This window comes from Pteropus medius, unplaced genomic scaffold (assembly GCF_902729225.1).
Source record: "Pteropus medius unplaced genomic scaffold, Ma_sr-lr_union100, whole genome shotgun sequence".
In the NCBI taxonomy this organism is placed as follows: domain Eukaryota; kingdom Metazoa; phylum Chordata; class Mammalia; order Chiroptera; family Pteropodidae; genus Pteropus; species Pteropus medius.
Window position 1 is genome coordinate 1,008,656 of NW_024345602.1, and position 27,681 is coordinate 1,036,336.

A 27,681-nucleotide genomic window follows, 5' to 3' on the forward strand; every position below is an offset into this window, starting at 1 on the left:
AGTTATAAGAGATTTTCAACAGAATGAATGTTCACAGTCCCTGCTTTATTTTCATTTGGTCACACACACTTTAAAAAACATGCACACACTTGCAAAATACCCAAACATCAGTAATTAGAAGGGCATAAAACAAAGGCATACAAAATATCCTAGGCTTCAGAACAAAACTAAACTAATATTAAAAATTTCTTTGTTCAAAACACAAAGATATTTTATTTCTAATAGAATTTAAGTTTTTGTTTTTGTTTTTTTTAAAGGAAACACTTTAGGGGCAAAAACTAAGCTTCTTGTATTGCCTAAAGCAGAGCCTGGCTTCTCTTCCTTGAAGGCCTTTTGCAAAATACAGATGCCAGCATTCAGTGGCCTTGATGTTCACCATCTCCCACACACACACCTGCCATCTGTAAGTACAACACCCTGGGTCCACCCTGGGGACAAATGGCAGGGGCTACAGAGCATCCAAGATGTGGTCGATCTTGGTGACCAGCTCCTGTCGCTTTCCCGAGATGAGCTTCTCGTTCTCGATGTACGTGTCTTTCTTGAGTTTGCCAGCCACTAGCCGCTCAGCTTCCACTGCTGACTTCAGCACCAACTCCTTGACCTGTGCATCCAGTTTCTGCATTTCGCTCACCTGACCAAGGCAAGAGCAGGGCAGGGCTTGAGAGTGGTCCTTTCACCCACACTCAGCAGGGTCCACCACCTCCCAAGCCTACAGACCCCCAGAACTTCCAGGGCAGAGGGGCTGGCTATGGAAGACAGGTTTGGCTTCAAATACCAGCTAGCTTTACCCCCTACACACCCTGTTCCTTCAAACTCTGACTCTTATGAGCAAGTCCCTTCACCATCCCTAGGCCTTAGCTGTAGAATAGGATTGTGAGGATTGAGTGTGAAAATATGTGAAATCACCTAGCATGGTGCCAGGCACAAAACAGGTACTTGAAAGTGACTTCTACAGCCACTTTCACTCAACATTCAACAAATATTTAGTGAACCATAGTGCTAACATGATTCTAGATTCTGAAAACAGCAGCAAAGACAAATAAGGCATCTGTCCCTCATGAAGTTGACACATTATAAGTACTTAAACATATGAGTAAAGAATTTCACGAAATGGTAGGTGCTATGCAGAAAACAGCACACAGTAAGTAAAGGGATTGCTGGGGAGTGGCACATGGAGAGGGTGATCATGAACTCTGAGGGGCACCTCCAGAGGGAGGGGAGGGTCTCATACTCACTTACAAGTCACAAGAACTCACTTACACGCATGTCCCAGGCAGGATTCTCAGCACTTTACATGCACTAACTCATTTCACACTCACAACCATTGTGAGGTAAGTACTAATAGCATCCCCAGTTTAAAGGTGAATAAACTCACGATAGAAGGTAATTTGCCTAGGTTTATAAAGTCTGAATCAGAGCCTGGATTCAAATACATGATGCTAATTCTAGGTTCTTTATACCACAGCATGGGTTGTCGGAAGCCTTGTCCAGTCTGGCCTCCAGGAGTGGAAGCAGCTGCTCTCAATACTGGCCATGTGGACAGAGAGTTCTGTAGAAGCTAGCAGAGCTTTCTCCAAACCCAGTTCACATCTAAGACACCAAAATTTCTTGTTCTACCACAAGGATTGGCACAATGCCACAAGTCTACAACTGGGTGCTATATCACCCCACAAGCCAGCAGTGAGCAAGAGCTGCCTGGTGTCTGATCCAGGCAGAGTAACTACACAGTGCTCTAGATAGTTGGGTATAATTCCCAAAAGTGGGGTATGGCAGGCAACAAGCCAAGTGACTCAGTGATGGTAGGCACTTACTTTGTCACACAAGTCGGAGCCCTCTGTCTTCAGCCTGGACTGCAGCAGCGCAATCTCACTGGTTAAGGCCTTGTGTTCCATCTCCAGGCTCTTCTTGCCACCATTGAGGGTGGCCACATCTCGGGACTGCTTATACCTATTGACAGTCTCATCAAAGTGACGGTAGAGACCTATTCTCTTATTGACCAGAGTCAAGACCTGCTCTGTGATGCAGGCTACCTTCATCCTGGCTTCTGCGGCTGGATCCTGGAGGAGAGACACATTGTGTGACAAAAACAGGCCTGAGTCCACTCTGACCTTCACTTCCCACCTGAGTCCACTCTGACCTTCACTTCCCAAAGAGCACCCACCACCAGCTGTGCAAACAAGAAAAGCTATCTTTTTGGAAAGTCAGAGAATCAAACCCTTACTAACGCTGAATCTATTCCAGTTCAGGAATGGGCAAGACTGGGAACATGAAGATGAAGCAGATATTCAAAGTCCAGCAGGGGAGACAGATGGATATGAAAAGGGTATTAATGCCAGAGTATTATATCATGATAAGGTGCTCAGGGAAGAGAAATCTCGGCTCAGGTCAGGAAAGGCTTCCAGGATGTTCATTATGTCTCTCTCCTTAAAAATGTCAAGGGTTTCCCAGAGCCTAAGGGAAAAAGCCCAAACTCCTTATTTTATCATTCACTAGGTATCTAATACAGAAGTCCTAACTTGGCAGCTCAAAGGCTGAATCTAGTTTGTAGATGGTTGATTTGGCTCACAATTAGTTTTTTTCTAAACAAATTATCTAGGCTTTAAAACAGACTGATGTATACATAAGAAATTCATCGAATAACGTATGACCAATCCAAATAATGCAGTACCCTGCATCAATTAAAAATAAAAAGAGGAAGATCTCCATGAAATGACGATGAGTGATTTTCAGGATATATTTGTTAAGTGAAAAAACGAAAGTACAAACAATGTATTTGTTGCTAATTCTTACATAAGAGAATTAGAATGTATCTGCTTATTTTTGCAAAATAAACCAGAAAAAACATCCCAGGACCGATGAAACTAGTTATCTATAATGCAGGGTGGAAAAGGGTAGAGGAAACTGTACCATGTTCAAGTTCTGAATTTAGAACTTTTTCAATGTTTTACAAATTCATAACCAAAATTAAATATTAACAATGATGGAGGTAAACTAGAATAAAATTGAAGCAGAAATAATGAATGTAATTAAATTTCAGATTAGTAACAGGAAAAGAACTAAGCCAATTACCCTGAGAACAAAGTACTTTTGAAAAAAGAACTGAAAACAAATCTTGGATTCTGTTTGAGAGGTTTAGTGTTTGCAGTGGTATAACTGTACCAATTCTGAAACTATTTTGTGTGTTTACAGAATTCAGTAATTAAATACATTGATGTTGTAGGGGTCCAGAAGAGAGGGAAAACAGCTTAAGAGAAGACAAGCAAGAACCCTGTGGTAGTAGACTGGAATGAAAGACATCAGTATTAATACATATTTTAAACACCAAATATATTTATTTCCGAGCTCTGTCTGCTAAAAAGACTTAGAAGTAGTGATAGTCCAAAAGCAATGATCATACCTAGCTCTCAGACCATGCTCTCTAGGTACTATTCTGCACTAAAAGGAAACCAGGGCTCTTTGGAGAAAGTAAAAGATATGTTTGAAATGTGTTGTTGGACCAACAATAAAGAAGTACTCAAAAAAGGATAGAGACAATAAAAAGATAGTCAAATCTGGGACAATTTGAGCATCAAAATAAATAGTACCATGGGATAATGTATGTAAGAATCCATGAATCCGAGAGAGAGAAAACTGGCGTAGATGATAGCGGATCTGTTCAGACCCCTGGTGACCAAATCAAAGTTGTGACAAAAACAAGGAGCAGCAACAAGGAAAAATCACCTGGGATCTAGATGAACAAGCCTCACAGTTATGGAGAAATCCAAGAAAGGACCTTGCAACGGCAAGTGGGACAGGCCAGGATGCAGGGCAGCCTGGTCCTGAGCAGCTGAGTGAGACGGAGGCTGCAGCAGCGACAGACGCCTCTTAAAGGGGCCACGTCTGCAAGCGGATTTCGCAGTGACCGATCTGCTCGCTCTGCTCACCAGTGTTGAGGCATAGATGATAGAGGCTCTGTTCATCTCTCTGGCAACCAAATCAAAGTTGTGATGGAAACAAGGAGCAGCAGCAAGGAAAAATTGCATGGGATGAACAAGCCACACAACTAGGGAGAGATCCAAGAAATCACCCTGCAATGGCAGAAGGTAGGACAGGAGAGGACACGGGGCTGCCTGGTCTCCGGCAGCTGAGGGAGGCGGAGGGTGCAGCAGCGGCAGCAGAAAATGCCTTTTAAAGGGGCCGCATCCGCGAGCAGATTTTCACGGTGACAGACCTGCTCTCTCTGCTCACCAGTGCTGATTCGGCTGTGCGCAGGGGGTACCAGGGACTTACAGGGAGATATTGTCGAAGCGAGGGCCGAGGCAAGACTCTCTCCGTACAGAAGTGCCACTGGTATCCATTGTTCCCTGTTGAGCCCTCTCCCTACCAGTGCGAGGACACAGCACTGCCATAGCCGTGACCTCAACAAACTGGATAACAGAGGTCGTTCTGCCCAGAGGATTCCTTGAAACCCCGCCTCCCCAAACTCATGGCCTCACGCAAGCCACATCCCCAGCAAGTCAGGTGCTCCTTGCCGAGACTCACATTGGAGGAGGCAGCTAACCTTGGTTTCAGGTGTGGCCTTTGGAGGTAACCATAAGCACAGCATCTGTGGATTGCTTGCTAAATCTTAACAAGTGGCCCCGGAGGGGTAGAGGCTTGGGCTAAATTTGGCCTGCAGCCGAACCCTTCTCAGGACTGTGCCACTGGACGCCTACTTCACAAATCCACACTAATAAGACCAGGAGACTTAGGAGCTTTGCTTAGTACATAGAAACAGACATGGAAAGACAGCCAATATGGGAAGACAAAGAAGTAGAAACCATGAGAGAAGAGAACAGAGATCCAGATATAATGGAGTCAAGTAATCTAACAGATGCAGAGTTCAAAACACTGGTTATAAAGATGCTCAATGAACTTTTGGAAAGTGTAGATAAATTCAGTGAGAACTTCAACAAAGATAAAAAAAAAAAACCGTAACAATGGAAATGGAAAGTATAAAAGGGGACCAGTCTGAAATGAAGGATACATTATCTGAGATGAGAAGTATGTTAAATGGAATAAACAAAGTGAATAAAGAAGAGGATCAAGTGCCCTATCTAGAGGACAGAAAAAAAAAATAGAGGACAGGAAAGCCAAGGACTCTCAATCAGAATGGCAAGAAAAAAGATGCCGAGACTATAAAAATAATTTAGGGAGGATATGGGATACTATGAAGGCTCCCAATATTCATCTCTTCGGCGTAACTGAAGAAAATCAAGATGTTGAACAGCCATTTGAAGAAATAATGATGGAAAATGTCCCTAACCTGGTGAAGGAAATGGACAGAAAACCCCAGGAAGCTCAGAGAATTCCAAAAATCAGGGATCCAAGGAGGCCCACACCAAGACACATCATAATTAAAATGCCAAAGGTTAAATACAAAGAAAGAATATTAAAAGCAGCAAGAGAAAAACAAAGAATTACACATAAGGGAACACCCATACGACTGGCAGCTGATTTCTCAAAAGAAACTATGCAGGACAGAAGGGCTTGGCAAAAAATATTCGACAGGATGAAGACTCAGGAGCTACAACCAAGAATAATTTATCCAGCAAAGCTATCATTTAGAGTGGAAGGACAGATAAAGAGCTTCCCAGACAAAAACAAACTAAAGGAATTTATCAGTACCAAGCCAGAATTACAGGAAATGTTGGAGGAATTCTTTAAGAAGAAAAAATATGTATCAAAAACAGGAATAAGGAATGATAACAACTACATTCCTATCAATAAGTACCTTAAATGGAAAAGAATTAAGTGCTCCAACCAAAAGAGAGAGTAGCTGAAAGAATGAGAAAAAAAGACCTCTACATATGAAAAGGAAGGGGATGAAAAAAGATATTGCTTTGAAGAACCTAGAAGGTATTTAAGTCAGACAGAGAAAGGTAAACACTATATGATTTCACTTATATGCGGAATCTAAGGAATAAAATGAACAAACTAATCAAATATAGTGGACAATTTGGTGACAGACAGAGGGGAGGGGGGTTTGGGGGGCTGGGAGAATGGGGTGAAGGGTTAAAAGAAGTACAAAATTAGTAGCTGATAGATGGTCACTGGGATGGGGAGCGGAGCATAGAGAATGCAATTAGCATTAATACATTGGCTAGGTGGAGGGTCAGGGGAGGGAGGGTCAGGGGAGCAAGTGGGAGGGATCATTTTACTAACTATATAGATGTCTAACCAATGTATTGTATACTTGAAACTAATTAAAATTTTAAAAATTTAAAAAAAAAAAAAACTAAACTAAATGTAATGTGGTACCATGGCTAAGAGGCTAAGATCCTGAAACAGAAAAAGACATTAGATAAAAAGGAATTCTGATCACGCTATGAACTTTAAATAACAAATCAATACTGGTTTTTTAATTGTTGCAAATGTACTATACTAATGCAAAATGTTAATAATAAGGGAAACTGGGTGTAGTTTATATGAGAACTCTACTTTAGTTTCATTTTTTTTTTTCTGTAAATCTAAAACTGTTCTAAAATAAGTCTATTAAAAAAACAGGGAGGGGGAAACTCCAAATTAAAGGAGACTGAAAAGACAAAAAAATGCAACTGTGACCTTTGATGGAATTTTAGATTAAAAAAAAAAACTAAAATAAACAATTTAGGGACAAATGGAAAAAAAAAAAGAACCCAAGAATCCTAATGAATAATCAACCAATCAACCAATAAGAAAAGCTTTTCTTTACAGTAGAATACTAATGTAAAAGGAATCAGTTTTTCAACCTTGTACTAAAAAAACATTCTGACAAAAATCAAATAATAAATGCTACATCTAATGAGTGAATGTATATGAATATATTTATATAGCCTCAAGCAGATTATTAATTGAAAAGAAAAAGATAACTTTAGCAACTAAGGAGAGTTAATATCACCAACACTGGGACTAAATGGCACAGTACCTCCTGATGTGATGCACTGCAGATGCAGCATCACATTAAACCGTTCTTGCTAAAAACGCATAATCCAAATTTAATCAGGGAGAAACATAAGATAAACATAAACTAAGGGGCATTCTACAAAACTGGTCTCTAAATATATCAAGGTCATTGAAGACAAAGAAAGTCTAACAACTAAATGTACTGCGTGATCCTCAAATGGATTGTGGAGTATGAAAAATAATCACTATAAAGGTTATCACTAGGACAATTGGCAACATTTGAACATGGACTGCATGTTGGTGAACAGTATTAAAGCAACATTACATCTCCTGAATTTGATCGTTGTATTGTGGTTACGTAAGAGAATACCCTTGTTCTCAGGATACACACACGCTGAAGTATTCAAGGGTAAAGGAGCACAAATGCTTGTAAACTTCTCAAATGGTTCGGGAAAAATAATGATATATATAGAGAGGCCAAATATTAATTCCTATGTCTAGAAGATGAGCATACAAGTTATTTGTACTATTCTTGCAAAGTTTCTATAAACTTTTTTTTATAATCAGTATGACAAAAGTAATTTTTTTTAAATCAGTATGACAAAAGTAATTTTTATAGTTTAAAAATGGGGCTAGTTCGTAGTAAGACCTAGACTCAGCCCCTTCTCATGACAAAGTTTGCTAGAAGCTATCCCAGCTGCTCTATGGAACCAGCTGGATCAATGTCTTTGCTCACATGTACACTACTGCTACCCACTGGTCCCCCTGCTATCCCACAAACGGTTCCCTCCAGCTGAGTGCCCTTCCCCAACTTTTCTATCACTTTCTCAGGGTAGTTTTTTCAGGTCCCCAGGCCCCACCACCAAAAGCACACATGCTGCCTGTTGCCCTGCTCCCACAGTACTCACCCACCAGTAGCAACCTGCCTCACTTAACACCATGTGCTCTGTGATCACGGCAACAAAAACAGAAATAAAATGAACTGTTTACAGACTCTTTACAGAAAGGATTAGTGGAGGCCACAAGCAAGAGTCTTCTGGGCTTGCTGCGAGGACCAATGCTCATTATCGAAGATGCAAAATGTATAAATGACAAGAGTAAAGAAGCCAAGAGGGTACCTTTGTGATGGAAAAGTCCAGCCTGACATAGATAATGACCGTGAAGAACAAGATGTAGAAAGCGGCCACCACCAGCAGGGGCTCTTGCAGCATGAGCACCTTGTTGAACGTGTAATGCACCTGGGGAGAGAGCCAGGAAGATGGGCTTTGACAGGTCTGCATGGACTCATAAACCTAGGGGCCAAAAGGGGCTTCGACCAGACCAACAATTATCTGGGTTGCTCTAGCCTACACCCCAGAGAATATGGTGTTCAAACCACTCCAACCCAAGGAAGAAAAGTGAGTAAGTCCTGGCCCCCAGCACCCAATCTCTAGGGAGGGAGGCATAGAAGGCAAAGTAGTGGAGTCACATACCACAATGTCCTGAATGTGCTGTTCTACCAGATTTTTCTTGTAGGCAACAATCACAGGGCGACCAAATGTGTCCAGGTAGGTGTAGTGCAGCTCATCTGGGGCTCGGCTGATTTCATAGGGACTGTCAACTTGGATGTTTCTAGAGGCAGATGGGAATGAAATACAGCCTCAGACAAGCTGCACCGACCAACTAGATTTACCTAGGGTTGGACAATTCCAAGGCTCATGGGGTCTTTCAGTTCTAAGTTCGCATTGCACTCTGCTCCCTCTTTAGCACTAGGGAATACTGAACATCCTGAGACAGCTGACCCACTGCTAGAAAGCCCTGAGTATGAGACCATTCTTCTGCTGATGCAATGACTGTCTCCCTGCATCCTGCACTCACAAGGGCTCACCAGTACTGGCCTATTCCTTGGAGTCACACAGTTCACACAGCTCTCCTGTGCACTATACCCAATGGGAGCCTCTCGGGGACTTGAAAAGTCCTCTGAGAAGTTACTCCAAATGAATATGACTGAAAATTTCTTATAGGGCGTAGTGGATATGTCCTGGTTTTGTATGCCCAAACCCAATCATCCTTCTAGTCAACAGCACACTCTAGTTTTGCTTGGAGAAACTACCCATCCCGATAGGATGACCTCCACAGGAAGTACAATCAAATTGCCTCTCCTTCTGGTTATCAGAGTGGATAAGTAACCCAAGAGAAGCCAAGTAGATACTTCCCTATAAAGTGAATCGAGAGCAAAATGACACAACAGCTACAAATAAGTGTTTAGTTTCTCATGCCAAGGGCAGGTGCCCCTGTGAGTGTCTATCAGTTTCAGCCAACTGGACTCCTGGAGATGCTCTGGGGTTGACCTTTCTGAAGCCTGTTTCCTCAACCTACATTATCATTTTATGAGATCCTTCATGAACTCTTCCAAGTTCACTCCTTCCTGCTTAAACTGGCCAAAGACAGCAACTACTGCTTGTAACCACAAAACCCTAATACACCATCTGAGACCCCCTGCCACCACCACCTTCTGAACCTGGTCTAAAGATCCCAGGATAAAACAGAGCCACTGCTCCATTACTGTTCTTCTTTCTATGAACACAAAACAAGGGCTATGTGACTGCCCTGAATTTGCATTCTTTCCTGTTGCAGACCCCATCAGATTCAGGCCGTTACTCTGGCCTACTGAGGCATCTTTGGATACTGCTCCTGTCGCACAAAGGAACTGTGTGCACAAAATAGTTCATAAATAAATCTTGTTCCCTCATCTGAGTCTAACTTTTCTGTTTAAACTCCAGTTAGAAGGTGCCTGTAGGCCTCTCAGTCGAAGCTATGTATTGAGGTACCGAGGGCACCATCAGAGAAATGGGGAGGAGAGGAAAGAGACAGTCACACTCACTTGGCCCCTTCGGGCAAGATGATCTTCACAGTCAGAGAATCTATCACTTGCTCATCAAACACGTGGTCCACAAACCTCATCTTCAGGGCATACTGGTCACCTGATGGATCAAGCAAACACATGCAGTTATGTGAAAAACTAAGAAAATGAGACAGGAGCTAGTGGAAAGTACAGGATATGAACACTCCCATCTTACAGAGAGTAAAGATGCTATCTAAAGTTAACAGACTAGGAGGCTCTGGAAGACAGAGGTAGTGGTGGCAGTATAGCTTTTGGGTCTTCCTCAATTTCCACATAAAGAACAAAATCAAATACCCATGGACCATACTCACAGCAGAACTAGGTAACAAAGCATCTCCACAAACTCCCAAATATAAGGGGGTATAGTCCATAAAACACCAGTGGCCACAAGGCCAGCATATTATTAGCGTCTATGAATGAGAAAGCAAAGGGAAGCAACAGGGCAACTGATAGACCTGAGAAGTGAAGAGCTCCTGACAGACAACAGTGTTCACTGGACAGTGTGGCAGAAAAACTGGAGAAGAGCAGCTAAAACTCACAGGAGTCCTACCCCCGATACAGCAGGTGAGTAAAATGGGTCTGGAGAAGATCTGTAAGTCTAGAGCAGTCTAGTCCCCGAGAACTTTGAAAAGCCCCTAAGAGCTCCCCAATTTCCAGGAGAGTATCCTACACTAAGGAAAAACTACTGGAGTAGAATCAAAATTGAGCATAATAGGGATAATAGCAATAGGAAAACAGAACCAGAGAAAGTCCAGAAAGCAAGCTGCCATATTTTTTAATACTACACTAAAACAACAGAGAATTGAGCAATTACAATATTTTCTCCTAAAAGTTCACATTAACAATGAGCAACAGAAAAGTACAAGCCTCTAGAAAAAAATGAAAGCATGCCAGAAGATATGCCCACAAAACCAATTGTAATTGTTCTGACTATTTCAAAACAAACTAAAGATATTATAAAAATGGTAAGTCATAAAAGAGCAATATAAATCAGAATTAAAGTAATTCAGAAAAGTGACCGAACTCAGGAAAAAAATTTAAAAATAAAAATTGTTTTAGAAATGAAACCTAAGCTAGAAGAACTGTGAATAAACAGATAATGCCTTATAAGAGGAAGGTGAAAAGGACAGTTTTAAATGAAAAGATTCAAGAGAAAGTACCAAAAACTGAAGACAGGCAAAGACTCAACACAGAAATAACAGGAGTCCTCACTAGAGAAAATTTTCAAAGCATGAAACTCTAAGTTGAAAGAGTATAATATATACCCAAGAATAGCAACCATTGCCAAGACATGTTCTAGTAAAACTATTAGACTTAAAAGAATGAATTCTGCAGCATCTAGATAAAAAGAGCAAGTGACTTATAAGGGGAAAAATTCAAGTTATCATCAAATTTTGACAGGAACACTTTATAAAGTAACATATTTAAGATACTCAAGGAAAGACATGTAGCCAAGGTTATAGTAAGTAAAAGTAACTTATAAGCACAAAAGGCACTACCTATTATTGACATGTTATGACTCATTCCAAGTGCTTCTTGCAGCATCTACTAGAAAAAGAACTTCAGATCATCAAAATGGCAAGAGGTATCACTCGACTTAAGGACTGATGGTGAGCATTAAATATATAGTTACCTGTAGAACTAAGACTAAAGTTAAAAGAGAGAAAGCAAACTGTCATGGCAATTTTTTTTCTGACAGTATACATATAGCAAACCCAAAAAATGGGGTAGAATGGAGAAAGGAAAGGATATGCAAAAAAAAAAAAAAAATTAACTTTTTGGTAATCATATTAGAAGTGGTAATATGACTATTTTTATTCAGATTGGTGTGTATTAGGGATAGGATAAAACAAATGACTAATTATGGAATATTCTAATTCTGTTACCTAGTGTCTTTCAGAATCAGGATTCTCAACATAGAATTAAATACAGATATAATATAAAAGCAAAATCACTATAGGTCATACTATAAGTAACCACATGAATTCATAAATATACAGATAATACATATCTAGCTCTGTTAACTGAAAAGGCCTAGAAACTAACCAACCTAAGAGTAAATAGCATTTGAAGTCCTTGGATTGTGGTCTTCAAACACCTTTTTCCACTAGAAGAAACTAGAGCATCAGAGAGAAATGGCTGATTCCAGGTATGAGACAGAAAATATACAAGTTGAGCCAGGAATGCCTTTCCATAAGACAGCAAGAAAGCTAACAGACTACTTAAGGTCATATCAAAATGATTCAGGAACTTAACCTTAAGAGGTGCTCAGTGGCTAAAGATGAGAGAATCTAAGTACCAATGAGGATAATCACTGCAAAGGAATGAAATCTATAAAATGTTTAAATCTATAAGTACATAACGATTAAAAAAAAAAAAAACTAATTGATCATCAAGTAGATAAAAGGGAAAGAATGAAGTATTTTTCCTGCCTTTTCTATATTGAACTGCAACACTGGGAAACCTAAAAGCAGATAAGAGAAAGTGTCTCCTTATAAATTCCACCTAATAGATGAGAAAGAAATGCTAGAATTACATCAGCAATTTGCAGTTCTCAGTAAAGTACTAGAATCTAGGCGCTGAGCATTACAAAAGGAGACAGCCCAGACACTACTTACTGAATGTCTTTTTTCATTTTAAGAAAATGTGGTTTTTTAAATTGATTGATTGACTTTAATTAGTTCCAAGTAAACAAAACATTGGTTAGACATATATATAGTTAATAAAACGATCCCCCTACTTGCTCCTTCTCTCCTCTGGTTTCCACCTAGCCAATATATTAATGCTAACTAAATTCCCTACGCCATCCTCCCCATCCCTGTGACCATCTATCAACTTAATAAAAGAACACATCGTCACTTGAGTCTTGCTAGAGAGATCAAACCTGAGTCTGACTGATCCTCAAGGGACAGCTGTATTTTGCAAGAAATACAGAAGACAAGAATATGCTGAACTGCACTGAGTAAGCAATCAGCAAAATCCAGGTTACATTACAAGTGAGCTCAAGTTCTTCAATGGATAAATTGTAAGGAAAACAGATGGAGGAAGAAACTATGGATTAATAGAGACTGATAAAACAAATCAGGTGTTTTGAAAAGGGCAAAACTTAAGTAGAGTCTCTAGAGATAAAATCTTGAGTGATAAAACTATGAAGAAATTCAAGAAGGTGGTTACTAAAAGTCAAGATGGTGATTACTCTTGTGAGGAAGGAAGAGGTACAAGGGGGATCTTTTAAGTGGCTGCCAAATTTCAATTTCTTGACCTGAGTAGTGGTTACCAGGTGTTGCTCTTGCAATTATTTATTGAGCTATGTTTTGTGTGATTTTCTATAAAAAGGTTTTAAAAAGAAAGACTCGAAGAAAATATGACAAATCATTAGTTCTGGCTGCTTGTATAAATGTGTTTATTATTCTCTCAAGTTTTATTTTTAAATATCTCAAAGTAAAAGAACTTAAGTAGTTCCATCCAATCATGACTACACTGGAGGTAAAGAGGTTTACTGTTTGAATCAATTACCTTATGCCTGTATTACTTTTACAATAAGTTGTACCCACTCATGAAAAGTTACTCCTTTACAAGATTTCTCAGCCTTTACAAGAATGACAAGAGAAAACTCTCTTCCCATCTAGGACTGGCAATTGTAAAAAAAAAACAAAAACAAAAACAAAAAAACCCAGACCAACAAACAATAACTGTAGAAAATTAAAGAAAAAGATGGTCTCTCCCTTTTCTATTCCCTTACTATTAAGACTGACCCAAATTATAGAGGTACTCATAGCTTGGGAGGTTGTAGCCAATGGTGTAATGGGTCTTCCATCCTCCAAAAAGAGGAAAGCGAGGCCGGATTTCCATCTCTACGGAGTCATCCAAAATAAGGAGGTGACTGGTGGAAACATTGCCAATCTCATCCCGATAATAAACATCCTGGGCAGCAGCAGGAAGGATGGTCTATAAGAGAGTGAACATACCTTCTTCAGAGGAAATGATCCTAATACAGAAGACTTTATACACCAAGATCTTCATCAAGGTACTATTCAATTAAAATGGTCCCCGAACTGTTAACAACCTAAAATAAAGTCTAACTTTCCCCAAAACGGTTCAAAATGTCTAGATATTGAATCTACTTCTCAATCTAGATTGGTAAGCAGCCAAATTCTTCTACACAGTAAATAATAAAGAGAATCACAAATACCTTTGAGAATACAGAAAACACATCTGTAAGTTATTTTACAAAGAGGGAAACTAAAGATAAAAGAAATTATATCAAATTACTAGGTGGCAGACAGTTATAGAAAGGGCTTCTCTACCTAATATTCTTTATTGTATCTTTTAAATCTGTAAGCACATGTTGGTAAGGGAGGAGAGGAAGTGTAATACCTTGTTCACACAGTGAGCTCTTTAGTCATATATAAGTACATGAAAATGCTAATAAGATTTCATTTATAAAACAAAAAAAAAAATACAAAACTGAATGATCAAATGCTTTTTAAAGTTTAAAAATATAAAAATGTCAGCAATACTAGTGTCTGAACAATGATTTTCCTTTTTCTATTATTCAAATTTGCTTTAAAAAACATGGCCTAGTTATATAAAAGTGGACCATTTTTTTAAAGATTCTATTGGTTCTAACTCTGTCACTCAACTACTTGAACATCAATCTTAAGCAACTGTACATAGTTACCTTCTTTCAAAAATCAAGCACAAGGGCAGATATGATAAACTCAGTTCTTCCCAACATCCAAGTTGAACACACCATACCTTAAAAGAACGGATGGAGGATATACCACTATCTGGCTGTCTCTGGTAATCATAGCGTGAAAAAGGCCCCTTAAGCACAGCCCCTGTGTGCTTCAAGTCCACAGTTTCTTCCACAGCAATATTGCCCCAGTGAGAAACCTCAATGACCCGGGTCATGCTGGTGATAGTCAGGAAAGGACTGTTGTTCTCATAATGTACTTTAAAAGTATCCTGCAGAGGAAGGAAACAAGTGGTTCAGAGTTTAAATCAAATTAATTGGAGACAATCTGTATATCAGCAACAGAGTAATTATGATATCTAATGTATGCAATATTTTAAAATAATATTTACTAAGACTTTTTAATGCTATATGGAAATATACATGATACATGTTATTAAATAGAAAAATAGGACACACAAAATTGTTTTACATTTCAACATAAATATCATTTGTTTTAAAAACAAAAACTACACTCCACATACTATTTTATCACAATTATGTGAGAAAAAGAATCTGAAATGCAATACATGAGAATCTCAAAAGATAGGAAGAATTATAGATTATTTCTACTTTCTCCTTATAGTTTATTTTTTTCATTTTTCAATTAAATACTATATTAGTTTCAGGTATACAACATAGTGATTTGACATTTATATAACTTATGAAATGATCCCCTACCCCAGTTAAGTCTAGTATCCGCCTAACACCATATATAGTTACTACAAAATTACTGACTATATCCCCTATGCTATACTTTACATCCCCCATGACTATTTCGTAAGTGCCATTTGTACTTCTTAATCCCTTCCCCTTTTTCACCCAGCTCCCAAACATCCCTCCCACCTGGCAACCATCAGTTTATTCTCTGTATCTATGAGTTTCTTACTTGTTCATTGTGTTCTGCAGATTACATATATAAGTGAAATCATATGGTATTTGACTTTCTCTTTCTCACTTATTTCACTTAGCATAATACCTTCTAGGTCCATCCATGCTGTCGCAAGCAGTAAAGATTTCATTCTTTTTTACAGCCAAGTAATATTCCATTGCACATACGTACCACATTCTTTATACATTTGTCTACTGATGGGCACTTAGGTTGCTTCCATATCTTAGCTATTGTAAATAAGGCTGCAATGAACACGGATGCATATATTTTTTGAATTAGTGTTTTGGATTTCTTTGGATAAATATCCAAAAGTGGGATTGCTGGGTCAAATGGCAGTTGTTTTTAATTTTTTGAGGAACCTCCATGGTGTTTTCCACAGTGGCTGCACCAATTCGCAATCCCACTAACAGCGCATGCGGGTTCCTTTTTCTCCACGTCCTCGCCAACACTTAACTGCTGATTTTTGATGACAGCCAATCTGACAGGTGTGATGTGATATCTCACTGTCATTTTAACCTGAATTTCTCTGATGATTAGTGATGCTGAACATCTTTTTATGTCTACTGGCCATCTGTATGTCCTCTTTGGAGAAATGTCTATTTAGGTCCTCTGCCCAATTTTTAATCAGATTGCCTTTTTAGTATTAAGTTTCATGAGTTCTTTATATATTTTGAATATTAAACTCTTATTAGATACATCATTGGCAAATATCTTCTCCCATTCAGTAGGCTGTCTTTCTGTTTTATTGATGGCTTCTTTTGCTGTGCAAAGACTTTACTTTGATGTCGTCCCATTTGTAATTTTTTTCTTCAATTTCCTTACCCAAGAAGACATCCAAAAAAAATATTACTAAGAGCAATGTCAGCATTTACTGCCTATGTTTTCTTCTAGGAATTTTATGGTTTGGGGTCTTATATAAGTCTGTAATCCACTTTGAGTGTATTCTTGTATGTGGTGTAAGAAACTGGTTTCTTTTTTTTTTTTTTTTTTTGGTGCATATATCTGTCCAGTTTCCTCAATACCGTTTACTGAAGATACTATTTACTCCACTGTATAGTCTTGACTCCTTTTTCATAGATTAATCGACCATAAAAGTATGGGTTTATTTCTGGGCTATCTATTCTGCTCCACTGATCTATGTGTGTCTGTTTCTATGGCAGTACCATACTGTTTTGATTATTGTAGCATGGGGTATAGTTTAAAATCAGGTATTGTCATACCTCCAACGTTGTTCTTCTTTCTCAAGATTGCTATGGCTATTTAGGGGTCTTTTGTGGTTCCATATAAATTTTAGGATTATTTGTTCTAGCTCTCTGAAAAATATCATTGGTATTTTGATAGGGATTGCACTGAATCAATAGATTGCTTTGGGTAGTATGTCCATTTTAATGATGTTGATTCTTCCTACCCATGAGCACGATATATGCTTCCATTTATTCATCTCTTCAATTTCTTTCTTCAATGTCTTATAATTTCCCAAGTACTGATCTTTTACCTCCATGGTTAAATTTCGTTCTAGGTGGTGGTGGTTGTTGTTATGTGATTATAAATGTGATTTTTTTTTAAATTTCTTCAACATTACCATCTTTATTTCAAGCATTTGTGTCAGAATGTTTAGTTTATAAGTATGGAGGCCATATCTAATTGTATAATTTGTTTTCAAAATGATTTTTTGTTTAAAGCTGCATTCAATATTAAAATTACCTTGGGTAACTTGTGATAAATTACATTGTGGATTAAATAGTGTTTTGTTTTTTTTTTAAACAGAACCTTACCTGAACATTTAAAGAAATTAATATAGTAAAAAAATATATTTGAACTCTTATTCCATTTCTTAGACCATTCCAGTCAATGTACCGTTCTACTTTCTCATTGAGCAGGGCAATTTGCTTGTCTGTCTGCATATCTCATTCACCTGGTCTTTATAATTTCTGTGCAATAACTAAAGGCAAAGAACTAGATGAACTACTATGTAAAAAAGATTACACATGACTGTACCCTACTTCACTTAAATAGTATGTGGGAATTTACAATTGTTTGTGTTGTTTCACAAAATCTCTCACGTCAAATACTAGATAAGCACCTAAGTTATTTCTATTGAATCCTGTTTAGATAACAAGGACAGAATAAACAGTGGGTACAGGGTAGTTAGGCCCTCAGCTGTCAAAAAGCTGCTTCAATTTCCCGAGTGAGACTATAGCCATGCCACCCTGAACAAGCCCAACCCAGTCTGATCTCGGAAGCTAAGCAGGGTCCGGCCTGGTTAGTACTTGGATGGGAGACCACCTAGGAAGACCAGGTGCTGTAGGCGTAAAAAAATAAATAAATAACAAAAAAATTTTTCCTGAGTGATCATCGGACCAGCCCTCTCTTTTAAGGGTCCTAGGTAGTCATTCACCATACCCTGACATGAGCCACATGCTATTATCCTCAATCCACATTTAAAGATCTGAGGGGGACAATATTCCTGAAGCGGAACTCACAGCCTTAATTGTCTAACAGTCCTGTTAATTTGGGGCCCCTCCAGTTATTAAATGCCAAAGCAATTTACACTACACTTGTACATCCTTGCCCCTCAATACATGCTGCCTTGTACTCGGAACTCATGCATACTTCACCTAAGCCAAGGTGATATTGTTCAACACCCAGAATCTAGATTACAAAGGACTGTGCACTTATTTAGGTGCCTATGTTGTGCTCAGTAATGCAAAAAATCTAACTCACCTTCACAACTACCCTGTTGTTGTAGGCTGTTTAGGCTAACTGGGACACAATCACTTGCCCAACACGTTTAGCCCCACACTTAGCATGGTATCCAAATAAGCAGCTGGCCCTAAATGGTAGTTTTTGTAAAAAGGATGTAGCAACACTTTAGCCGGATGAGTTAAGTTCACGTACCTCAAGACTGAAGCCCATTCCCGTCACATACACCAAGCTCTTAAATTGCTCAAGGCCACAGCCTGTTTCTTACTTCCCCTCTCCAAAGAGGCCATCCACACTACGGTTAACTGAACCTGCATATTTCACTGATCACCATGAAGAGATGAGTCGAGATTTACAGGGCAGGCACAGGAATTTGCAGGGTACTACAAATTAGCAGAGCCTACAGGATCCCCAACATCTACCTAGGGCATTTCGACCTTGGCTTAAGGGCTGAATTGTCACAACCCCTGGCAGAGCAGTGACACCTTGTCACTTGTAGTTGAAGGGCTGCTGGCGGGAAACAGAGAGCCCCAGTTATGTGCAAAAGCCTGCTCTGGTGATGTAGCCTGATGCCCGCCAGCCTATGAACAGGCACTACAGGGGCTCAAAAGCAGCGTGTGGGATTTTCTTATCTTTCTGATAGTTCATTACTGGTGCATAAAAATGCAATAGATTTCTGAATATTAACTTTGTATCCCGGTACTTTATTGAATTCATTTATTATTTCTAATAGTTTTTGGTGGAATCTTTAGGGTTCTCTCAATATGTACTATCATGTTACCTGAAAATGAATTTCCAATTTGGATACCTTTTATTTCTTTTTCTTGTCTGACTACTGTGGATAGGACTTCCAGTACTATGTTAAATAGAAGTGGTGAAAGTAGATATCTCTGTCTTGTTCTTGATCTTAAGGAAAATGCTTTCTGGTTTTTCACTGTTTAGTACTATGTGTAAGTGGTGGGTTTGCATTTTATGGCCTTTATTATATTGTGATACGTTCCCTTTATTTGCACTTTGCTGAGAGTTTTATAAATCAATGAATGCTAGATTTTGTCAAATGCTTTTTCTGCATCTATCACTATGACCATATGATTTTTATCCTTCATTTTGTTTATGTTGTGTATCACATTAAATGATTTGTGGATACTGAACCAACCTTGTTTCCCAGAAATAAATCCAACTTTATCATGGTGTATGATCTTTTCAGTGTATTGTTGAATTTGGTCTGATAATATTTTGTTGAGAAATTTCATAAAATCTTTTTTAAGCCTTAATTGCTCCCTCTACCTTTAAGGCCCAATCCTCAGGCTCAGCAATGCAACCAGCTTTACTACCCACAGCAGCTACCCTAGCCACATTAGATAGCACACTACATGTTTCCCCATCCATTTTCCTAACCCTAGGTCTTTGGCCCTCTTATTGCCTCTGCCCAGAATGCCTTGTTTCCTTCTCCCTCAATTCCCACTCCAACTCTCCAAATGCTACTTCCTTTAAAAAGTCTTCCTAAACTCCCAGCCTCTATCTATACTCCTAAAATGAGAAAGATAATACAATAGAGTCTTTCCACAGCAGGTTAAAAAACTGAGGAATGATCTTGGATTTCCACCCATCCCACAGCACCCAAGCCTATCAATTAGTAACCTTTCTAGAAGACTTTCTCTGAAATAGACAGGGATGGGCTAGACTCCACATGAGCCTACCTGACTATAGGCAGGGATGTCTCTGAAAGGTCCATAATCCAGGAGGTCCTCAGACCGCGTGGGGTTCCCCAACTTGGTGTAGCTCTCAACATTTCGGGAGGCAAGCTTCACACGCATCGTTTGTGTCTTTGTTGGATAGGGAGAGTAGAAATAATGGTTGCCCTCAAACACCACAAACTGTTTCTCTGACTGGGTGATCTGGGTTGGATATGGCTGAAGCACATGGGTATAAACTGTTTCCACAATGACTGAAATCTTGGTCCCAGGATCAAGAGCAACTGGGAGCCTGATTGTGAAGAATCTTCCACTGCAGGAAGGACGATACAAGAGAATTAAAATATTTAGGAAATTAAAAACAGCTAGCAACTCAAAATCATAGCAAAATTTTGTACCCAAGATAAAAGCAGTTATCTTTAAGAAATCACCTTTAACCTATTAATTAAAGCCTTTTAAGACAAATATCTAGATGTTCATCTCAAGGTTATTTATAATAACAAAAGAGCATAAAACAACCTAAGTGTCCAACAATAGGATAACAGTTAAAAACACTCCAGTAGAGAGCCACACAATGGAATATTGGCAGCTACTAAACATGCTTGGAGAGAGAGAGAGAGAGAGAGAGAGAGAGAGAGAGAGAGAGAGAACATTTCCATGTACAATGAAAATAAGTCAGTTATTTACATGTACATAAAAAAAGTACTTCAATGAGTGTGCCACATGTTTAATGGTAACTGTCTCAGAGTAGGATAAGTTTCATTTTGCTGTTTTTTTCCAATTTGTTTTATAATGGACTTGTATCACTCTCATAACCAGAAACAAACAAAGCTACTAGCATTTTAAAGAAAAAAAGATGGCCTGGAAACTACTAAAATCCATAGAGTATTAACTCAAAAATACATCTGAGTTTTCTACACGAGGAGACCAATTCTTCATAGACCCAAAAACGACTAGTGGAAAACTGAAGGCCTTTCAACATGCTTCCATAGTATTTAGAGTTCTCAAATGTCTTTTTTTTTTTTTTAAGATCTAATTGGCTTTACTGAATGAGTCATGAATTGGGCAGAACACCGTCAAGTAAATAAAAAGGCACTTCTGAGAGTTCTTAAATGTCTTCATCGGTCACTTCATTATACTTCATAACACTACTCTGAAGTACCAATTCAAAAGATAATAAGCCCTATACCTTCTCCAGTAGTAGTCTTAACCATCTCTTGACTTCCAGTCCCAAATCTGCTTTTCATCCTATTCTCTGTCCTGAGCTCTAAACTCAAATTTTCAGAAGTTCACTAGACAGCGCCACTGACCACTCCCAGGCAATTCAACCTATCCATTATCATTCATGATCCCAATTCCCTAACACTAACCAGTTCTAAGCTAGAAACCTCAGGCATTTTCCAATGCCTCACACTACCCTATCCCCAATATTGGGTTCATCCTGCCTTAGAATGTCTCTCAAATTCATCCCTTCCTGGCTTTCCACAACTTCAATTCAAACCCTTACCTCTTGCCTAGATTACTAGATCTCTTCCTAATTAATCTCCTAATCGCTATCTCCCTCCAGCCCAGTGACACAATCTGATGGTGTCGCTCCCTTAAATTTCACATTAAATATTCCTAACATAACTGAATCTTGCTTTGATGATTCAGAGACACTTCAGAACCATTCAGTGCTCCAAAGTCATCATATGAACAGCAATTCTTATTGAAATGCAAAGCACCAGATAATGAAGGTTTCTGGTTGATAAAGGCTGGACACATAACACAGAGCTGACTATACCAGTGTCTAAGGAAGCAGTTTTCTATAGCTCTTCTGCTGTACCTTATGGTAGAACATTTTGTTAAGGACCTGGTTTTATTAGATAAACTAGAGCAATTACTCATTTACTGAAATTGATTTACTGAGAATCTACTATGAGTCACTTTCTGTAGCAGGAAAGAGTAATAAAGACAAATCTGTGTAAAGTGTGCACTTATAACTAGGAATTAATAAAATAGTATGCTATTAAAAAAAGTTTTTAAATGTTCCAAGCTGACCATAGTGTAAAGTCCACACTCCTAAGAGTGGTAAATAAAACACTCCTTATACTGACCTGAGCCCTCTTTTTACCATCTCCACCCACCTTCCCCTGAGCTCTAGCCACCCTAAAAGCACAGTTAACCAAACCATAAAATGTCAGACCTCTGTATCTTTACAGATGTCTCTGAGTGGAACTTCTCACTGGTTAGTCCTCTTAGTGAGTAAGTCAAAATTTACTAAGCACTTACTATGCACCAGGTTCTAAGTACATTTTATGTATTAATTTAGTGAATTTTAACCATGATCATATGAGATAGACATTTTTATTTTACTAAGAAGGAATATAAGGAGCAGTTTTCCAAGGACACATAGCCAGTAAATAGTAACAGATAGGATTTGAACCCAGGCAGTAAGGCTGCATAAGACCACAATCAACAACTATGTCGTCCTGCCTTTCAGAGATGTGCTGCAGGACGTGAACCAGGGCCAGTAAACACAGAGTCCTCAAACAGCCACAAAGGGAGAGGAGTCTCTAAAATATTACGAGGGAGAGTTTTTAATAGCAACTTATTTAAGGCTAACTCAGACCTGACATCCTCAGGGCTGGTGAGATACCTACCCATTTCATACATTCTGAGGCTACAACAGAAAAATCAAGGTAATCACCATGCATTATAATTTGGCTCCTCTGATGTTTTTGTATATGAAATTTAAGCAACTCAAGGAGGATTAAGTGTAACAAAAGACAACTATAAAGATCACACAGAAAATAGGAACTGTCAAATGTGGGGATAAAAATATTTAAGTGGGATCACACAGAAACTGAAACTATGGTCCAGAACAAAGACATATAAGTTGTCATGTTAGGGTTATGGGACAAGTGACTTGTTTAATGTTGTTATTAAGCTTTATATAGATTAATAAATTTAAATATGATCCCATTTATACCCATACATAAAACCACGGACATATGCATAAAAAAAAAAAACAGTTATTGTTAGATAAGATTCTCATTATTTTTTAAAAATTCAAAATGAATGAGAAAAAAAGTTTTTAAAACTCTGCCAAGCAGGGAGGATCGATTTAACATTTTCTGAATCACATGGGGACAGCCAGTTGTTAAGGCGCGATGATTTGCTGATCAAGAACTACCTTATTTTATTTCTTTCTATGATAAACTACAGCATAAGCTAAAGCAGGGTTTTTTTTAACCTTAGCACTACTGACATTTTGGGGTAGACAGCTCTTTGTCTGGTGGGGGTACCTGTCTTGGGCAGTGTAGGGTGTTTACTCTACTAAGAATCACTGAGCAAAAAAACATCTCTTTTCCCCACATCATTCATTCAACAAATACTTCAGGGCCTCATACATACCATGCAAAATACTGATAACTGAAGCTGGGTGATAGGATATATGGGGGTTCTTTAAAAAATTCGTCCTGTCTTTTTTGTGTATTTGAGAAATATCTTTAATAAAGTGTTTTAATATAAACAACTAATAAGTGCCAGGCCCCAGACTGTTAAAGCAGAGAACAAGGCAAATCCAGCCCCAGTCTTAATAGAGCTCAGTCTACCTCCTGCAAAGAAGCATCACGTTCCATACCCTGAACTCTTGAAAGGTGAGATATGGGGGTGGGGGAAGGGCCGTCTGTCCCTTGGAAACAAGATAGTAGCTAGCCATTGAAGGGAGGATATCTGCTGAGTTCTCACTGGTTCCCCATCTATTGTTTAGGGATCCCCATCCCCACGTTAATTAGACCAGATATGGAAAGTAACTACTTTCTTGTTGTAAAACAAACTGCCACTGTTAGGGGAAACCAATTTCAGCATTAGCGATCAGAAGAGACATCATAATGAGTCCAGAATACATTATAGCCTGTTGCTTGCTATCACACACTATATTAACTGAAACAGCCTCTAATATGTCAGGCACTTCCTAAGCAACTGTTTCTCCTACCTTATGATTCCAATCCTGATAGGATCATCTTTAACAAGAAAAGTCAAATATATAGATATTTTGACCGTTACGTTAGCTTACCTTTTACCCTTAATTTTGGTTTCTCGTACTTCCAGGTTGTTCTCTTCCTCATCTTCTCCCTTCACCTTATAAAAGAAAAAGGAGGTTATTCTTTTTTGTATTTTGGCCTCTAAATTTCAAGTCAACAATTAACCAACAGCCTTAGAATGTCCACATTAAAGTATTCAAACTACTAGAACTTTTTAAAGATTGAATTCTGGTTTCAGTAAAAATTTTTTTTTTCATCTGAAACACAAGAACATTGTCAAAGACTTACTTTTAGACTGAATAAGCTGTATAATAAACTCTATAACAAAAATACATTTTCCTAAATGATCAAATACACAAATACAAATAAAAAATTACACTTCCAAATACACTTCACACTTCAAAATATAAACACCTGAAAGGTTTCTTTCTGGGAGTTTTTCTTCTTCATTTACATCCAAATACACATATGCATAAGAAATAAATACTAATATTTATTGTTGTAGAAGTCTCATGTGTGACCAAAATTGTTTTTACTTGCACAAGTTAACAGTGGGAAGGAGCCAATGGCCACTGCTTGACACACTTCTTTATTCTTATCCTTTACTGCAGCAGGATGTGTAATCAGGATGTGTAACAGGATGTTAACTCCAGCGGACTGCAGGGTCTTCCTGAGAAACAGCTGGTACCTCAAATTATGAGACTGTAGAACAGACTATAAAGAGAAAACTTACACACACTGTCTATCTCTTTACCAACACAATCTCTACCAAAAGAAAAAAATTATGACTACCTTTTAGCATTGAAGCACTGATTCTCAATAGAGTATACAAGGCTATAATGAGGAAGCTATTTTTAATATTTCAAAAAGCCTAACAGTCATCATACAATCATCCTCAATAAAGTCATGCAGGCTAATAAAATAACAAGTTCCATTACTTTGACTAGAATCTTATCACAACGTGAACTCATCCATTTCACTGTCTTAGTAAGAAATATTACTACTTACTTAATAAAAGATTAGAAAGACAAAAATACTTCAAATGTAAGATCCATACAAGAGGAAAAATAATAAGACGGGTCCTTGGTAGTAAGATGAGGAACCACTAGCAACTCATCAATTATCAGCCCTGGTCCCTTCTACCAGTTTCTAAAATTCTACATATAGGGTTGAAGGTAATCCACAGAAATTTTTTTTTTTTTTTGAGAATGAGAAGAACTAAGCAGAGGCTACTGAATTTGGCTTTAAAAGCTCTCCAAGCATCTCTGAACTGTTTCAGTTCAGGTTGGAATACAAATTCATAAGCTTGCAAACTCGGTCTGCAACCAAAATAGGTTCCTTTTTTTTGCCCCAGCAGTATGGCTATGAAAAAATTAGCAACCTCATCGAAGGCTCCAAGTCAATTGTTGGAAAATACACTTTGTTAAGTGTATCACTCAGTTATATTTCCCATTGGGACAGGGATATAAAGGAGCACATATACCCATCATTTAACTGGTCTTTCTCTTGAGATGAGAATGCAGGTATTATACCTCAACACAACCCTATCTCACGGCCATCTAGGCCAGAAGAGGTGAGATGGTAAAGTGAAGAATATACACACAGTTTGAAACAAACCTAAGCCCTGACTCACTCACCACTCTAAAACTTCATATAAGGAATTAAATAACTCAGTCTTCCAGAGTGCAGACTACTTGCCTACATTAAACCTACATCTCAAAGGGTTGTTATGAGGATTAAATGAGACTACACTTAAAATATCTACAATATCTGACACAAAGTAGATTCTCAACAAGAAATCAGTACAATAACCCAGTTTATAAGCATTCTCCAGCATGATGGCATGATTAGTTACTTTCTGCTGTGGTCTTGTTATACTGTGGCAACCTCATTAAATCAGGACTAGCTTTTATAAAAGAATGGGATTTATAACATTCAAAACAATCAAAGGTGGCAGCACAAAATCAAATCAAGTTCTAACCATCTTTCCACAAACCTTTGAGAAGAACTGAGCATTTCATCATGGACAAGACATGAGAGAGAATAGGACTCATTTCAGAAGTATAACCTCTATAAACTCAATTTATAGCTCCAGATTCAGTCAGAAAGTAAGGTGTGTTTAAAAGCAATGACACTGTAATGACTATTCTCCTCTTAATAATTGGGTAATCACTTAATGGATGTTGTCTAATGAAAACAGTTAATAAAAATCAAAGCTCTGTATTTGTATATTCATTCCCTCTATTCCCAAAGCCAACATTTTCTTTCCTTGAGAGAATGTAAAAATGTTTACTGAACCACTTGAAAATACACACACAAACTTGTGAGCTAAAGTTTAAGAATGAGAAACTGGACTTTACCTTTCTGTACAATTTAAAAGGGGGCTATATTACTTGTATGATTTTTAAAACTAACTTTAAAGATAAAAATTTTAAGAGTTCATTAGCAACCTTAAGAGTGTTATATTAATAAAGGTTTCTAATGATTCGAATTTAAACACAAAACATATCACATTTCTAATTGTATTGGATGATGTCTAGAAAGAAGCACCTACAAAAGGGCCGAACACTGAATTAAAGAAACGAAATTCATTTTACCACATTTATTCGCCCTCCAGTCGGGCTACTACGTTGTCGTGAAAAATGGAAGGGAAATATTGCACAGGTACACTGGCATGCTACTAGGCCCTTCGCAAAGGCTAGTGTCTTCGTTTTACCGGGGCAGAAGGTTCGCTCCGCCCCAGGTCATCAGCACGGGGCCGCAACAGCTGCCCAAGAGAGGCTTGTTCAACGCAGAGGTGCGGCCCGCGTGGGAGCAAGCTTACGGTGACGTGTCCTGAGCGGGGGAGCTGCCGCCCTGCCGCCCAAGGCTCCCCGTTTCCTCAGAGACTGAGAGGGGCGCAGGGTCCGAGGACAGCCACTTGGGAAAAGCAGAGGCCCGCTCACTCACCTGCACGCCAAGGTGTGCCAGCCGGGCCTCGATCTCTGGTTCCAAGGCCAGAAGGAAGGAGGTGGCGCGGGACGTGGAGCCTCCGCCCGGGTGCGCCAGTACCACCTCGGCCGTCACCTTGGCTAGATGGCTACTCAGGTCCACCGTGCGCTTCACGTCCTCGTTGACCAGAGGCGGTGCCTCGGAAGAGGCGCGGCTGTGCGCCGGTGCCCAGGCCCCGAGCAGCAGGAGCAGAAGCAGGCGTGAAGTAAAGACCTCCATGACCAAGACAGAGCTGCGCCGCAGGCCGCGCAGAGCACCGCAGCCCCACCTCCGGCCAGCATGCAGCTGCTCATTGGGTCCAGGCTGGCGCCACAAGATGGCGGCACCCGGCGAAAAAGGACCCCGTCTCCAGGGCAATGGGCGGCCCGCCGGCGCCTGATTGCACGAGCCTTTATTTATCTAAGTCATACAGGAACCAACTGCTTAGGAAAGAGAAAATAGTAAGTTTACATTGGAGGATCCGGGCAGGCACCACCTTAACCAAGTGATGGTTAACATCGCCAGTAAGAAATAGTGACATCTCTACCCACTACGTGGTACACCCAGAAGGACACCTCACGTCTCTGGTATTACCACAGAATTGCTGAAGATGCATAACCTCGGTGCAACAGTAACAAACATCAGGCAAACTAAAAGCACCTTGACTTTATCCCAGTGAGATCCATTTCAGACTTCTGTCCTCCAGAACTGTAGATATATATTCGTGTTGTTTAAGCCACTAAGTTTGAAATAATTTCTTACAGCAATAAGAAAGTAATAAAAAAGGAAAACTCTCTGAGGACAAGGATGTTATCTAGATTTTTCATCCCATGATCCCAGCATATAGTACATAGATGGTCAATAAATATTTA

General features: G+C 39.0%; 1 protein-coding gene, 1 non-coding gene and 1 pseudogene across 2 annotated transcripts; 1 reads left to right on the plus strand and 2 right to left on the minus strand.

Moving 5' to 3' along the window:
- Positions 1-24: 24 nt before the first annotated feature.
- Positions 25-27,117, minus strand: RPN1 (ribophorin I). Its single transcript, XM_039874612.1, has 10 exons — positions 26,789-27,117; positions 23,872-23,936; positions 19,818-20,124; positions 14,546-14,755; positions 13,543-13,735; positions 9,767-9,866; positions 8,376-8,514; positions 8,022-8,141; positions 1,812-2,057; positions 25-631 (listed from the first exon to the last, which is right to left on the minus strand). Exons 1-10 carry the CDS (start codon positions 27,047-27,049, stop codon positions 449-451), a joined length of 1,824 nt encoding a protein of 607 aa, XP_039730546.1. The 5' UTR covers positions 27,050-27,117; the 3' UTR covers positions 25-448.
- Positions 17,607-17,725, plus strand: LOC120612171 (uncharacterized; annotated as a pseudogene).
- LOC120612172 (small nucleolar RNA SNORA76) lies at positions 18,602-18,734 on the minus strand. Its single transcript, XR_005655369.1, has one exon. It is a non-coding gene; the product is annotated as a small nucleolar RNA SNORA76 (small nucleolar RNA).
- Positions 27,118-27,681: the final 564 nt, after the last annotated feature.

Excerpts from the sequence above, each read along its gene's own strand:
- RPN1 (XM_039874612.1), bottom strand. The coding sequence starts at position 27,049 with ATGGAGGTCTTTACTTCACGCCTGCTTCTGCTCCTGCTGCTCGGGGCC. Across the intron at positions 14,756-19,817 it reads ACATCCCTGCCTATAGTCAG|GATACTTTTAAAGTACATTA; the intron begins GTAGGCTCATGT and ends CTTCCTCTGCAG. Across the intron at positions 632-1,811 it reads GCTCCGACTTGTGTGACAAA|GTGAGCGAAATGCAGAAACT; the intron begins GTAAGTGCCTAC and ends TGCCTTGGTCAG.